General features: G+C 33.7%; 1 protein-coding gene across 9 annotated transcripts in view; it reads left to right on the plus strand.

Moving 5' to 3' along the window:
* Positions 1 to 15953, plus strand: part of Alk (Anaplastic lymphoma kinase) — a 233657-nt gene that overhangs the window by 36627 nt on the left and 181077 nt on the right. For all 9 annotated transcript variants that reach the window (XR_010889918.1, XR_010889915.1, XR_010889917.1 and 6 more), the window contains 3 exons: positions 15094 to 15263; positions 15382 to 15476; positions 15569 to 15661. Coding sequence is in view for 5 of the 9 variants with exons in the window: in XM_067353965.1 (XP_067210066.1) it covers positions 15094 to 15263; positions 15382 to 15476; positions 15569 to 15661 (358 nt within the window). In the remaining 4 variants the exon portion in view is untranslated. The remainder of the gene's footprint in view (positions 1 to 15093; positions 15264 to 15381; positions 15477 to 15568; positions 15662 to 15953) is intronic.

The following is a 15953-nucleotide window of genomic DNA, read 5'->3' on the forward strand; positions in this document are numbered from 1 at the left end:
ATACTTGCCAAGATAAAAACATCCAAGCAAAAAGTCATATAGACTATCTTAAGCAGCCATACTTCTAAAGACTTGAGAAAGAATCAAAATCAAATAGATCAACGGAGAATATAATTGACCATGGAGGCCCACAGCAAACTAGACCAAGAGCTCACTCTACCAGCGGGATACTAAATAGTGCAATATTCCAAGATGATAAACAGGGTAGAATCAGTAAACTATACAAAACAGGAATAAGGAGAACCGATGAGGATGGCTCATGCAATTCAATAAAAAGAGGCTGAGATCCAGCCCTGAATATGTTATAAAAAATCAAAAATAACCAAAAATTGATGACTACTGGCTATCCGAACCAATCCCAACACAAAATCAATTTACAGGTCTTGAAGAAGTAGATGGAGCAGTCCAAAATCTTGAAGAAAACAAGCTGCCAAAACCATCCAAACCTCCTCCAATCTATATTGATAGAGTGAGTAACATACAGCCGCTCATGAAATTATTAGACGACGTAGCTCATATAAAATATAAAATAAGAGTGCTAAATAATACTCAAGTCAAAGTCCAGTCAAAAACGCCAGAAGCTTATTCTATAATTGTCAAAGAACTCAGGACAAAAAATACGAAATTCCACACCTTTAAACCCAAAAACAAAAGGAACTACAAAGTAGTATTAAAAGGAATCCATGGATCTACCAGAACTGATGATATAAAGAATGCGACAGAAGGATTAAGGCATTTGGTTGACAACATATGGAATATAAAGCATAGACAAAATAAAAAACCAACATCCATCTTCTTCGTAGAATTAAAAACTAACCAAAACAATAAGGAACTATATTGTTGCGCCCGCGAACGATCTTTCCGTCACGTCACAACCGACACTCACGAAAGAAAATTAACTCAAGGATACTTTTAAAACACAACAAAAACTTTAATACACAAAACACTGAACAGAAATACACAGAATAATACTATTAGATATTGTACGCCGCTGAGCTAACAGAAATGCGTCCGCACTATTCTACAGCTCCCAAAAATCTGACATCTGTCACCTTGTTTACAATCTCCTAGCAACCATTCTGTTTATTTACAACATCTTAGTAACTATTTAATATTTACAATTTCTTAGCAACTATCCTCTTTTATTAATTGCGCAAATCAATATATCGATCGCGGTTCTATCAGCTGTTAAATGCGATATCGGGCGACAAAAGTCAAAACGGCGAGGACGCAACAATATAATGTAAAATTTCCACTCAACTGTAGAGTCATCTTCGAAGCGCCACGTCAAAAAAGAACTATTCCACAGTGCTCAAACTGCCAACGCTATGGCCACACTAAAGCATATTGCCACCGTAGACCGAGATGCGTCAAGTGTATTGGTGATCATGCTACAGCTGACTGCACAAGGAAAACGCGATCTGACCTAGTGAAATGCGTACTGTGCAACGGAAACCACCCGGCAAACTACAAAGGATGTAGTGTTTATAGGAAGTTACAAAGAGCTAAATACCTACCACTCAGAAGAAGGGAAAACCCTGGCGAAAATCAGCAGACAAAAAACACTGTTTGGAATAACCCAGTAAGATCAAAAACTTCCTATGCGGAGGTGTTCAAAACAAATAGTAGTAATTGTTTGCAGGCTGAAAGCCTCCCTGCTGAAATAAGACCAAACACCTCAAACAGCAAAGACCTTAAAAACCTATTGCAAGAGGCAATAAAGCAAATGACCCTAGTCACCACCATAATGACTGAACTCATGTCCAAACTGACTCTAACATTCGACTCCTTAAAAATTGCTGTTTGGAATGCTAACGGATTGTCATAGCACAGTCCCAAGCTAAAAATTTTTTCCTAACCTCTTATGACATAGACGTAATGCTAATCTCGGAAACGCATTTCACTGATAAGAGCTTCTTGAGAATATCAAACTACATACCTCATTTACCATACAATACACCCTGACGGCACAGCACACGGAGGATCTGCAATTGTGATTAAGAGCAATATCAGACATTACCAGACCCAGGAGGGAAAATTACTTCCAGGCTACGACGGTAATAGTAGAAGACTGGGAGGGGCCAATCGCAATATCTGCAGTTTACAGCTCCCCTAGACAAAATATCAAACAAGAACAGTATATGACCTATTTTGAATCACTGGGGCACAGGTTCATAGCCGGCGGAGATTATAATGACAAACACGTATACTGGAGTTCTAGATTAACGCTCCCAAGAGGCCGTGAATTATTTAAAGCAATAAACAAACAAAAACTAAATATAATTTCCTCGGAGCATCCCACCTACTGGCCTGTAGACAAAAACAAAATTCCGGACCTTATTGACTTCTGCGTCTCAAAAGGAATATCCAATACATATATCAGATGTAAACCTTGCTTAGAATTATCCTCTGATCGCACCCCAATCTTACTTATGGTACATAAGCAAATAATTAAAAGCGAAAGGAAATGCGTTCTCCACAACAACAAAACAAATTGGCCATTGTTTCGCGAAACAATAAAAAAAACATTAATAACCAATATAAATCTAAAAACAGAAAACGATATAATGATGGCAGTGGAGTATCTAAATAACAGCATACATGAAGCTGCGTGGGAGGCTATCCCACTTGCAGATGATGTAGAATTAAGGTATCCTATACCCCTAGAAATAAGGGAAACAATAGCTGAGAAAAGGAAACTTCGTAAGAAATGGCATGAGATTAACAAGGGAACGTTCACAAGTGTCCCCCTCCGATTTAATTCTCCTTGAAATATGTTGTAAAACATACAATTTGAGGAGACACGTATTTTTTTATAGCGGCCCTAACTCAAATTTAAGGGGTGAAACACCCCTTTGAAAAAAACGGGTTTTTTCTTTGTTTGTGAATATCGCCAAAACGTAGGAGATATCAAAAAATGTTTCAAATAGAAGTTGTATGGCTTGTAATGGGCTTTATAACTGTGTAGTTGGATTTTCAAAAAATGTAATTTTTTTAAATTTACCCCTACCCCTTGTTATTATTTTTTCGAATTTCAAAATTTTTGTAATGACAAAAGTTGTAGCATTTTTTACGCTGAATTCAACCATATATGATTTTATTATGTTCCGAAATCGAGTCTTTCAAAAATGAGTTATCAGTATCACATTATATGCGTCGCGCTGCATGACGCATCGTTTATACCGCACTTGTGTTGTGCATAGTCGCAAAATAAATATAAAAATGACATGTTATTACATATTATTATTACAACGTGATACCGACTGGCCTCAATTTGCAATTAATTATTATTAAACAATAGACGATTTCCAGCTTCTTTATTGTTTTGTAGGCATCGCTAGACTATACTGCATGCGTATACCAAATTTCAAACAATTTCAACAAAATTTGGTCAAATTACGACGATTTATATCTTAAAATTTTATTGAATTTGGGGATAAAAATTTTTCCGTTTTTTATTTTTATTAATAAAAATAGGCATTGAACAAAAAAACTGCAAATAGAAAAAAGTCTTGTCTCGTCATTCTCTACAAGCCTATATTAAAAAAAAATTAATTTTGTAACTTTCAAAATTTTCATGCTCTGAGACGTTTGGACAATACTTTTACAGGATTTCGAGCGTTGAGCAAGTTCTTCGATCCGGGCCCTCAATTTTTAATAAATATAGTCAGAAGCGATTTAACGTCAGCTGACAGTTTAGAAAAAAGAAAGCCAAAGACGATTTATTTGTGAACTGGCAGATTTTAAGAAATACGTATTTCTTTTAGTTAGTAATTTACTACACGTGTGGTCTGTTTATGTTTTATCGGATAATTTATAAGGTCATTTAACCTTTTTTCTCGCAATTGAAATTTTATCGTATGACTATATGATGTACATACGAGACGAAATAGACTTATACAAGGTGTCTAATAGATATAAATTAGATAAAATCTTTTATTTGAAAAATGTATGTATAATACTATACATATATCTAATTGGAAAAAAATGTTATATGCTTTCCCTATTTTTATTCTTATGTAATTAATACAAAATAAATAAATAAGTTAATTATTCAATACATACATATACATATATTGAATATAGTTATCTTTATTTTGTATTTTATATAACTGAAATGATATATATACTCTTATTATTTCAGTCATTATCATATAAAATACAAAATAAAGATAACTATTTATTCAATATATGTATATACAGGGTGTCCCATTATAAAACATCCACGCAAATTACTCCAAAGATAAGGGTGATAGCAAAAAATGACCTTAACAAACGTTGTAGGATTAAAAGGGGGCCAACTGAGGGTGACCTTGACTTTGACCTCGCAGTTGATTTTCAAGGTCATTTGAAGGTCAAAGTAATTTTTTTAAAGGAAACCTCTATTTTTGATTCCAAAATCTAATAGCTGGTGTCAAGAGCTTTTCAAAACACTATAATGAAGTTATTTTTCATTAAGTACTTTTCGAGTTATAAGGCTTGTAAATTACAGTATTTTGACATAAAATACAAAATATCTTGTAAAACATTCAATTTTTGAGAATCTTACCTTAATACTTTTATGCATAAAATAATGAGACGAATCAATTGGTATAAAGAAAACACATTGGTTTTAAAAAAAAGTATGCAGTTGCAAATTATATATTTTTTTTTGAAAGCAACTATGAGCACGGCTGAGATACGACCGCTTACAGACTACGGTCGCTAGGCGCGCGGCGCGCGCGGCGCGCCTAGCGACCGTAGTCTGTAGGCGATCGTATCTCAGCCGTGCGTTCGCATTCGGTAATCTTTAATAATTAATATCTCTTTAACCCTTGTGAAAATTGTAAAATGGTAGAGGACTTTTCGGTTCAGTTTGGTCTGCTCTACCGGCATACGGCCGCTGTATCAAAATTTTTGGGACACCCTGTATATATGGGGCATTCTTTCTCAACTTTACACCCATGCTGCCCATTTTTTATTTGATCTAAAAATTTTTGAAAAAATCTTAAAATTTACAGAAAAATGTAAGCTTTCCAATGGCGCGTGGCAAAATTATCAAATTCAATTAGATCATACTTAAAATTTTAGAAAACCGAAAAAAAATAATAAAAACGGTAATTATTCAAGTGTAGCGATTGTTCATTCGACGTTTTTCTCTTCCAATTAACACTTTCGAGTACTCTGTTTATCTGTGCACTGTCACATAAGTCTAAACTAAAATGGCGGATCCAATATAGCCGCCAAAAATTACAAAAATTTAAGAAATTAACTGATTTTTATAAAACTTAATATCAAGGGGTTTTTCGGGTTACTGTATACGAGTCTACAGTTATCTTTCAAAAATACAAAATGGCGGATTCAATATGGCCACCAAAACATTTTGAAAATTTTTAGAAATTAACGAATTTTTATAATACTTGGTATCAGAGACTTTTTCGGGTTGCTAATAACGAATCTGAAGTCGCATTTCGAAAATTCAAAATGGCAGATCTAATATGGCAACTAAGAATTTGAAAAATTTTTAAAAGTAAGGGAGTTTTATAAAATTTGAACAGAGAGTTTTACGGCCAGCTAAATACAAATCTTAAGTCGGATTTCGAAAACTGAAAATGTCAGATCTAATATGAAGACCAAAAATATTGAAAATTTAGGAAATTGACAGATTTTTATAAAACTTGATACTAGAGATACCTCTGATTCTGATGTCGCCTGAGCTCTTACCCCCTACTTTTTGAAATCTTGATATGAAAAAGTCAAACTATTACCAGCATTGGAATATCTCTTAATCACCATTTCTTTGTTGATTGGGACGAAACAGTGATTTCTCAGAATCTCTGGAACTGGTGGAGCTACATCAAATCGTTTTTTCAAAAATCTTTTTGTCTTTTGGTGCTCTTTGTCATTATATGACAGTATACTAATGGGGCATTCTTTCTCAACTTTACACCCATGCTGTTTCGTCCTACACATATATATATATTCAGCGTCACGCATACAATGTGATACTGATGACTCATTTTTGAAAGATGCGATTTCGGAACATAATAAAATCATATATAGTTGAATTTTAGTGATGGGTGTAACCTGTTGTTTTTACAAAACGTCAACGAACTGTTTGCTATAAAATAAAAACTGTTTGAAAGACATTTTTTTTAAATTGCTTTATTCTTTATTCTTTCTAATTATGATTTTCATAATAATGTAATGTAAAAATATCTATTATATTATATGTAAACCTATAAGTATATAGGAATAATTTGAAAAAATAAAATTAATACAATATGTAAATACATAGTAGACTAGTAGAGTTTTATTGCACTAAACATGTACAAAAATATGATATTTTTCCAGTATTTTAAACTTTTAAACTCAAAACTACTTAACTTAAATTTAAACTTAAACTTAAACATTAGTTAAATACGTAAATACTACTTAAATTTAAAATGATTTTTCAGTCCACAAGAAACTAAAAATTAAAAATAAAAATAAACTAAAATATCACAAATAGAAAATATAAAAAAAAAACAAAAAAAGATATCTTAATAAGAAAGTATATGATAAGAAAATATGAAAATATAAAAAAATCTTTATATTATTTTCATAAAATTTAAACTATATTGCTATTTAGAAACATAATCATTTCAATTTTTTTTTATGCCAGTCGTGTTCTTCTATTATTAATTAAGTTTCCTGTTTTTGAAAATAATCTCTTACATGGCACGGACGTTGCCACTATATTACATTTTGTCCTAAATAATTCGGCTAAGTTAGGATAAACGTGTTGGTGTTTTTTCCACCACTCTAGTGGGCAGTTACATTTACCACTCTCATTTAAACGAGGCAAAATATCATCTTTAAAATAAAAATCAATTTCTTTAATTGCTCTCGATAATGCGGTGGTTTGCGGACGTTTATCTGCCATAAGTTCGTTAAAAATACCCCAAGCACTTACATTCTCCAATGGAGGTGCGGATTGTAAAGCTGCCGATGTTGATGGCTCTTGAAAATTTTGTAACTGATTGTGGCTGGCTCTATTCTTTATTTCTATTATTTCCACAATTAAGCTTCGAAGTTTTTCTTTGGCATTCTCCAAAGTTGATTGATCTTCGAATACGTGGTCCTTATACCTCGGATCCAATAATGTGCACAAGGCAAACGTACTGTTACTCTCAATATGTTTAAACTTATCTTAAAGATCTCTTTTCAGAAATGTAATAACGATTTTGGCTGCTTTCGAATGCTCCTGTTTTTTTTCCAGCCTCTCACAAGTATCTTTCAAACATCTTGTAATTACAATGACGGAACTCCCAGTCATATATTTCTGTCCACTTCAATATTTGCTCAATATTTCGCAAAGTTGCCTACATGTTTGCCATTCTTCACTTGTTATTACTGGCAAATCTTTGTCTATTAAAGCTATAGTAGTCCTGATAGCTTCTTCTAACTCAACAAATCTGTGTAGCATGTAAAAAGTTGAGTTCCATCGGGTGGCTACGTCTTGTATAAGACGTTTCGGTTGCGAAGTGCCAGATAATACCTGATATTTTAAAAGTTTTTCATTAGCTAGAGAGCTTCTTTTGAAGTGACTTACTATTTTTTTTATTTTTTCTAGAATGGGTTGTAATTCCTGAAGAGACTTCTGCACAATTAAATTTAATGTGTGTGCATAACAGCCATAGTGTTTCCATTTTAAAATATTCTCAATGGCGTTAGTAATATTTCTAGCGTTGTCAGAAATAGCGAAATTTACCTTAAATAAAAAAAATTTATTAATAGTACTTATACATAAATCAGCTAATAATAAATTAATAGATACAATTTATTAAAATTTACCTTATCTTGCAAGTTCCACTCCGTTATTACATTTCTGATTTCTGTTGCCAAATTATTAGCTGTATGGCTTCCAGTGATATTAGAACACTTTAATAAAATTGATTTAAAATTAAATTGCTTTGTAATATAGTGACCAGTAATTGCAATATAACTTTCAGTAATGGAGGAGGTCCAACAGTCTGTTGTAATGCATACATTTTCTGCTTCTTGAAGTACAGTATTTTTTGTTGATTCAAAACATTTATGGTACAAGGCCGGTATCATGACGGAAGAAATGGTTTTTCTTTCAGGTAACTCGTATCCGGAAATCCACCTCATTAATTTGGAAAAACCGGCATCTTCGACAATGCTAAATGGTTGAAAGTCTTTTATGAATAGGTCAAGCAGATCTCGATCTATCAGTTTTCTTTGATCTGGTGACATTTTTTTTGCAATGTACGAACCCAGTAATCTTTGGCGTTTAACTGGCGGTTGTGTAGTAGAAGAAGTATTAATATTAAGACTTGAAGTTGAAGGAGTGGGATCGTCTACAACTTCTTCGCTATTATTATTGTTTTCAATAGATCTCCCATTTTTTTGCTCTCCTGCGTTTCTAGAAACTAAATCTGTGTATGCGATAATATGCTTTCTTTGTAAATGGCCTTTTAAGTTTGTTATTGTCGACTTATATAATATGAATTGCTTACATATGTTGCACACATTGAAATATATACCATACTGGAACGAGCACGCCTTTGTTCTCAACCGGTCAGATGGAGATAGCTGTTCGGACCCGGATCTCTCTATCTAACCAACAGTTTTGGTCACGTGTTTACAGCTACTATTATAGCGTTTTCGATTATACAGGATTTGAACGACCCAAGATTGGTTAATGACGTCATTGCAACCTCTCCACCAATGAAAGACTTGCATTTATAGTAAAATAGTGATTGATCAACCCTAGATCGTTCAAACCCCGTTTATTCGAAAACGCTATTAGTCGAGAGTAGACGAGATAGAAAGAGAAATCCGGTACCGAGTCACTGCCTTGTCTGACCGTTTTGTCGAATGGAGGGGGTAGCCTGTGCGCCTTCCAGTATGGTATATATTTCAATGGTTGCACATGGCTTTATCACTATCAGTTTTAGTGAAGTAATTCCAAATTTCACTTCTATTGTTCACCATTATAAATAACACTGACTAATATAAAACAATTTTTTTAACAGGTCAATAAACTTTTTGTCAAAAAATGAGTTTACAACTAGACTAAAGCCCTACTCACTAGCAGTGATTAAGGTTATGCGTACACGAGTGACGAAAACACGACAAAGACGACGCGATAGCCAATCAACTTTTCTATAAGCGAAAAATTGACTGGCGCGTCGCGTCTTGCCGCGCGACAAGCGTTAACGAGTCCTGTGTGTCACAGGCCTACGTCTAAGATTCAACTGTTTTTGTTTGTTCGAAAAAAACAGTTTATTCGTTTTTTGTTAAAAAACAGTTTTGTCAAACAGTTTGGCGTTTTTATACCTACCACTATTGAATTTAGCGTAAAAAATGCTACAACTTTTGTCATTACAAAAATTTTGAAATTTGAAAAAATAATAACAAGGGGTGGGGGTAAATTAAAAAAAATTATATTTTTTGAAAATTTAACTACACAGTTATAAAGCCCATTACAAGCCATACAACTTCTAGTTGAAACATTTTTTGATATCTTTTACGGTTTTGGTAATATTTACACACAAAGAAAAAACCCGTTTTTTTTCAAAGGGGTGTTTCACCCCTTAAATTTGAGTTAGGGCCTATAAGTTAGGGCTAAACTAAAGACCCTTCTAAACTACTTAACCAAGGAACTTAAATAGATGCTTATACAAGTTAAAAATAAGGCATTCAGACATATCTGCAAAAACTAGGCGCGACAGCCGCCACGGAGTACTCCCTGTGGAAGGCCACCAAACGACTAAAACAGTCACAAGTCTCATTTTTCCTGTTGCGCCGACCGGATGGAGGCTGGGCTCGCAGTGACATGGACAAGGCCCTAACCTTCGCTGAGCACCTGTCGACGTTTTCACTCTACATCCAGGCGATGAAATATAGAGAGGTATATCTGAAGAGGCGTGCGCTAATCTAACCCTTGACCCAGCAGAAAAACATAACATGGTTATCAGAAGCGAGGTGCGGACCATAATTAGAAGTCTAAACCATAAGAAGGCACCAGGGTATGACCTGATAACTGGAAGATTACTCAAAGAATTGCCTAAAGAAGGAATTACTTTCTTGCTATACTTATTTAATGCTATTCTAAGACTTAATTACTTTCCATCGCAGTGGAAGGTTGCCCAAATCATGATGATACTAAAGCCAGGAAAGAACCTAGAGGACCCAAAGGCATACAGAACTATCAGCTTGCTGCCGATAATTTCTAAGGTCATGGAGCGATTAATCTACATAAGACTAATGACAGTAATAAATGAGAATGAGCTGATCCCAAACCACCAGTTTGGATTTAGAAATAAGCATTCCACTCTAGATCAAATACATAGGATAGTCAATAAAGTAAACCAATCCTTTGAAGATAAAAAGTACTGCTCGGTCATCTTCTTGGATGTGTCACAGGCATTTGATAGAGTCTGGCAGGAAGGCCTACTAATCAAAATTAAGAGTGTCCTACTAAGTATCCTACTTAAAAGATCGAAAATTTCTGGTTAAACATCAAGAGACGATGACGATGGGTCTTTGGGAGATTAGAGTTGGAATCTCTTAAGGTAGTGTCTTGGGACCAATTTTCTATCTTTTTCATATCGCAGATTTCCCGACTATACCGCAAATCATGACTGGTACCTTTGCTGATGACATAGTTGTGCTTGCATCGCATGCTGACCCAGGGGTGGCCAGCAATATTTTGCAGGGTAAGCTTGATAAGATCTCGCAATGGTTCAATAAATGGAGGATCAGAGTAAATGAAGTTAAGTCCGTCCACGTAACCTTTATAACTCGGCAAGGAAATTATCCCCCAGTTAAACTTAATGGCACTGAATTACCCCGGGCTGAGAGTGTGAAATACTTGGGTATGCACTTGGATAAGCGTCTAACGTGGCGAACACACATAACTGCTAAACGCAAACAACTGAGTCTACAAATGCAAAAAATGTATTGGATTATAGGCAGAAATTCCAAATTATCTTTAGAAAATAAGATCCTAATCTATAAGAGTATTATAAAGTCAATTTGGACATACGGAGTACAACTGTGGGGAACTGCAGCAAACTCAAACATAGAAATCCAAAGGTACTAATCAAAAGTTTCACGAACTATAACAGCCGCCCTATAATATGTCAATAATGACATAATACATCGCGATCTGGGCATCCCAACTGTGAAAGAAGAAATATTAAAAGCACTAAAAAAATACAAAGAAAGACTGGAAGAACATCCAAACAAACTGGTTAAACATCTTACGAAGCAGAAAATCACCAAACGGAGGCTAAAACGCAAAACGTGGAGTTTTCAAGATCTTCTCCCCATCTAAATGACACTAGGTGATAGAGTAAACTAAGAATGCACCAATGGGTGCATTTCTCTCATGTCTATTTAATCCATCACACATTCAGCTTAATGTCCAGGATGTGACAGATTGCAGAAATTAGATAAAAAAGATTAAAAAAAAAATTATTATTGTGCAAAATGGGTCACGGAGATCATGCGCTTGAGCACTGTAACATATAATAATGACGAAAATATTGAACGTACAAAATTTATAACACATGATAAATAATTATTGCAATCAGTTTGTGATTATCATGAGTTGACAATTTAACATCAATATGAGCTCACATTTTTCCTCATGTGGACGTTAACTTGTCCTCATGATATGTATCATCATAATATGATTACAAGACATATGTACATAATTTTGCGGTAAATATCTGAAGATCATGACGTGATGAAATCTGATCATAGCACTGCTATCTGGGTTATTATGTGTTTCACAAAAATTAAAAATATTTAGTGAATTATTCGCCGTTCTTAGCTCTGTTTATAATCTGCTTATGGTGTAACAAATACAATATTTAATCGCCAAAATCTTGTTAACCGTAATAACACAAAAAAGTCCTTTTAAATGTATCACGTTTATTAAATTTTGTATTATTTGCCGTATTGCTCTTTTGTAGTAGCTTTCGAGACTTTATTATTATTATATTAACGACCTTCAAGCTGGTTGATAGCAAGATAAAAGAAATATCGACATTCATATTTTGTTTGTGATTTGACGTTGCTGGCGGCGTATTGTCTGAAACATTGCAAAAATTTGTGAAATTTTAATTTCATTCAAATATACCAACATGATCACTCTATTGTGGATGTGAGCCCCTTTTATAAGTAAAATTAATGTCACTTATATGGTTAAATAGTCTATCTTGATAAGCTCGCAACAAATACGATCTGAAAATCTTACATAAGAAAAGTATAAAATGACAAACAATTTGTTTAAAAATGTACTAGGCGTTTTTTAAGGTCCGATCAGCAATTTAAAAAAGCTATCAAAGATAGAAATGATTTTTTATTACCGACTTTTCGTTCAGGCGGCTTAAAATAATATATTTTCATATTTCTTATTTATAATATGATATTTTTTATTTTGTGACGCATTTTATATATTACATCTCTTTTTTAATAATTTTTATGTTTGATTATAATCTTATTGTACACACTATACACACACACACACACACACACGCGCGCGCGCGCACATCTTACAAATACACGCACGTATTTAATATATTTCACACATAAATGGAAAATCTCATTTAAAATCAATGCGATATGGAATATGCTAAGACAACATAAAATTGTAAAAAAAAATTTTTTTTGGAATAGCATTTTTAATGTGGCAAAAGTCACTGCTTTGAGTATATTTTTATTTGATTTTCTAAAAATTATAATATGATATACTGTTCCGATCAGCTTGGACAATTTAATGTCCGCACTGTTTTTATTTTATGCAAGGCACAAACAATGAACAAAACTGCTGATTCACAATGAGTTTATTCGTGTCACTTATAGTATATGAGCAATCACTTCTCCTCAAAATATATTATTACGAGGACAACGCCTAGGGGTTAACCTGAGGTTACCCTGAGTCCTCGGTTATACCGACCCGTAAAATCGAAATGTTTCCACCGGACTTGTCACGTACTCGTATAATTCTCGTATTCGTATAATTTTTGTACTCGTATAAGACTGACTGTTCACTTCGAGAGCTACTAGACGAATATTGAAAAACGGAACGATACGCGCCGCCACCAAGAGATCTTAGGACCTCCTCTAATTTGATCCAATTGGTGGTTATCAGTCTAAGATGCCGTGATTCGTCGATGTCGCATATGAAAAGTGGTGGCCACCACAAAAACAAACGCGGCGGCTCAAGGCAACGGCGGATAACGTCGCGGCGGTCCTAACGCGGTAAACAAAAAACGCGGCATATCAAAGACGCCGCTATGAAAACATCATATTTATATTAAGAGGTTTACAAGCCGGTATCGGAAACGTATTTATGAGAATATATATTATTCGTTTGTCGGTCGAACCATTTGTCATGCATGACATTTTATAGCATTTACATAACATATACACTTTTTGAGTTTCAATTTTCAATTCAATTTTTACAAATAAAAAAATTGTGGAAGATTACTCTTCTTTCCTAAACAGATCCATGTAGGACTATGTTATTCGATATTTTCTTTTTTTACCACAAATCGTTACAATATGTATAAATAAATATCTAAATTAAGGGTGATTATTTTAAATGCCGATTAATTTTAACGTTAAAACTTATCGATAAAATCTCTAACAAAAAAAAAATAAAATTAAAATAAAAATGTAATAAAAAAAAATAAAATATCGTCATTGAAAAAAAAATGTTAAACATTTTATTTTTTTAATGATGATATTTCATTCATGTTGGCAATTTTGTCAACCAAGTTTTAATAATCTCTTAAAGTTAATCGATGCTGGAAATAGTCACCTATAATGCATTCTTTTGTGATTTATTTTGAATATTTATCGAAAATGCACGTAACAGATCCCAGGTAGAAATTTGTCTCGATTTGCCGAGATTAAGTACAAGGCCTGGATAGAAAAATTCAGTTTGAAATATCCGTCTAGGTCCAGAATACACCATAGAAATTTACTTTGATTTTACCGAGAGAAAAAATAGTCGGAAAAATCTACATAGGTTCTAGATTGCCACTGACAGATTTTTCCCAAATTAGATATAAAACTATGGAGCCTGGATTGGATAATCTAGCTTTAAATACCCTAATAGGTTTAGAATATAATAAGTCCTAAAATTTACCGAGTTTTCCCCAAGAAATTTTACGTTGTACTTTATACTATAAAGCGAGTGACCGAGCGTCACACGGACGAATGACGTAGCGATTCTCGCTTCTGTAATGCCCGCATGGTGGGGGCCCTACTCCTCATGTTGTTCTGTTGCATGGAGCTCGAGTTGGCATCTCTAGTATTAGTTTTCCTGAACTGTCTTGTACAAATTGTCTTCTTAATTAGTGGTCACAATTGTAGTTTTGAAACACTTGAGATAATGAGTGACATCGAAGATATATGGATGTCTTCACAATTGTTGAGAAAACGAAAATATTACGCGAGAAAAAATAAGAAAAAAAAGTGTCTAATAATGAAAACCGATAGCGAGATTAACAATGATGTGCAAGACAGTAATATAACCATCGATAATTATTATCACACTACCAGTAATGACTGTGCATACGAAGAAGTTGAAGTACATGGAAATTCTAAGTCCGAGGGTGATTTACACATGGTACAAAATGATGAAATTAGCGGTTATGAAAATGAAAGAGAAAATGAAGCCGAGCTGGGATTCCAAGGAATATTTTAGAGAATTTTAGATTCAAGCCTAAACCAGACTAAATTATAAAAATAATTATGATACAAACTAAGCAAATATCTAGGAAAATTATAGGTCCCAGCTAGATTCCAGATAATTTTTCTGAACAAATTCCGAGCGTAATCTTGGGCCGACCTGGATTTAGCGATAGGGCCTGTTCGATTTAGGCGTCCCAAACTTTACATAGAGCCTAGCTAGATTTTCCACCTAGATCCTAAAAATATTTTTCAAAAAATATATGGCCCTGATTGTTTCCAGACAAAATTTCTATCTGGGATGTCAAGGCATTTATGAATTACACAATATTGTTCTGTGAAAAACGTTTTTACATGCTTCTCGTCGAATGTCTTATAAATTATATATTTTTTTAGGTACGCTTTTTTTACTACAAACCCGGTACAAATGTTGGATCTCTTGGACTCTATTTGGTCCGAGTAAAAAAACACGGAAATTATAGCGAAAGATTGTGGTGGTCGCCTCTCGGAGAGAAGAGCAATGGTTGGAGGAACGAAGCAATTCCTCTACCTGACATAAAAAACAGGTGAAAATAAAACATTACAGTAATATATTAATTAATGTGTGTAATGCGAAACTTTATGAATATACGTATAAATTCCAATAACGAGGAACTAAATTTTGTCGATAATGTGGATTTGTAGGTACTTCTTGCAATTCGAAGGGGCTAGAGGATTTTATACGAAAAATGATGTAGCAATTGATGATATCTCCTTAAGTCCAGAATGTTTTGCCATTGGTAATTTTAACAAATATCTCAATATCATATAGCTAATTATCTTCTAAGTTAAATTACTTATTTGCAATTCGCGTGTAAACATTTTTTTGCAGGAGTTCCATCAAATTTTTCGGGCAACTTTGATTATAACAAGTCCTATATAGAAGACATACCATCTCGGCATCCGGATTTTTCAAACATTTCAGGTATGCAAGTTTTATAAATGTTAAAATTACCGATAAAATTTTATTTATTTGTCTCGCATATTGAAAGAATATTTGTTATAAATGTATATTACATACTTTTTGGTTATACATACGTATACAATATTATATATAGTTAGTTTATATATATATATCAAAAATTTCTTATAAACATAAGTCGAAAAATGCTTCCTTAAAAAGTTAGCGCCCAAAAATCTCTGAAATCACGGTTATTTTATACATTTTTACAAATATTAGGGAAAGTATGCGTTTTCTGATCCAACTGATTAACACG

Source organism: Linepithema humile, chromosome 4, assembly GCF_040581485.1.
Source record: "Linepithema humile isolate Giens D197 chromosome 4, Lhum_UNIL_v1.0, whole genome shotgun sequence".
Taxonomy (NCBI): Eukaryota; Metazoa; Arthropoda; class Insecta; order Hymenoptera; family Formicidae; genus Linepithema; species Linepithema humile.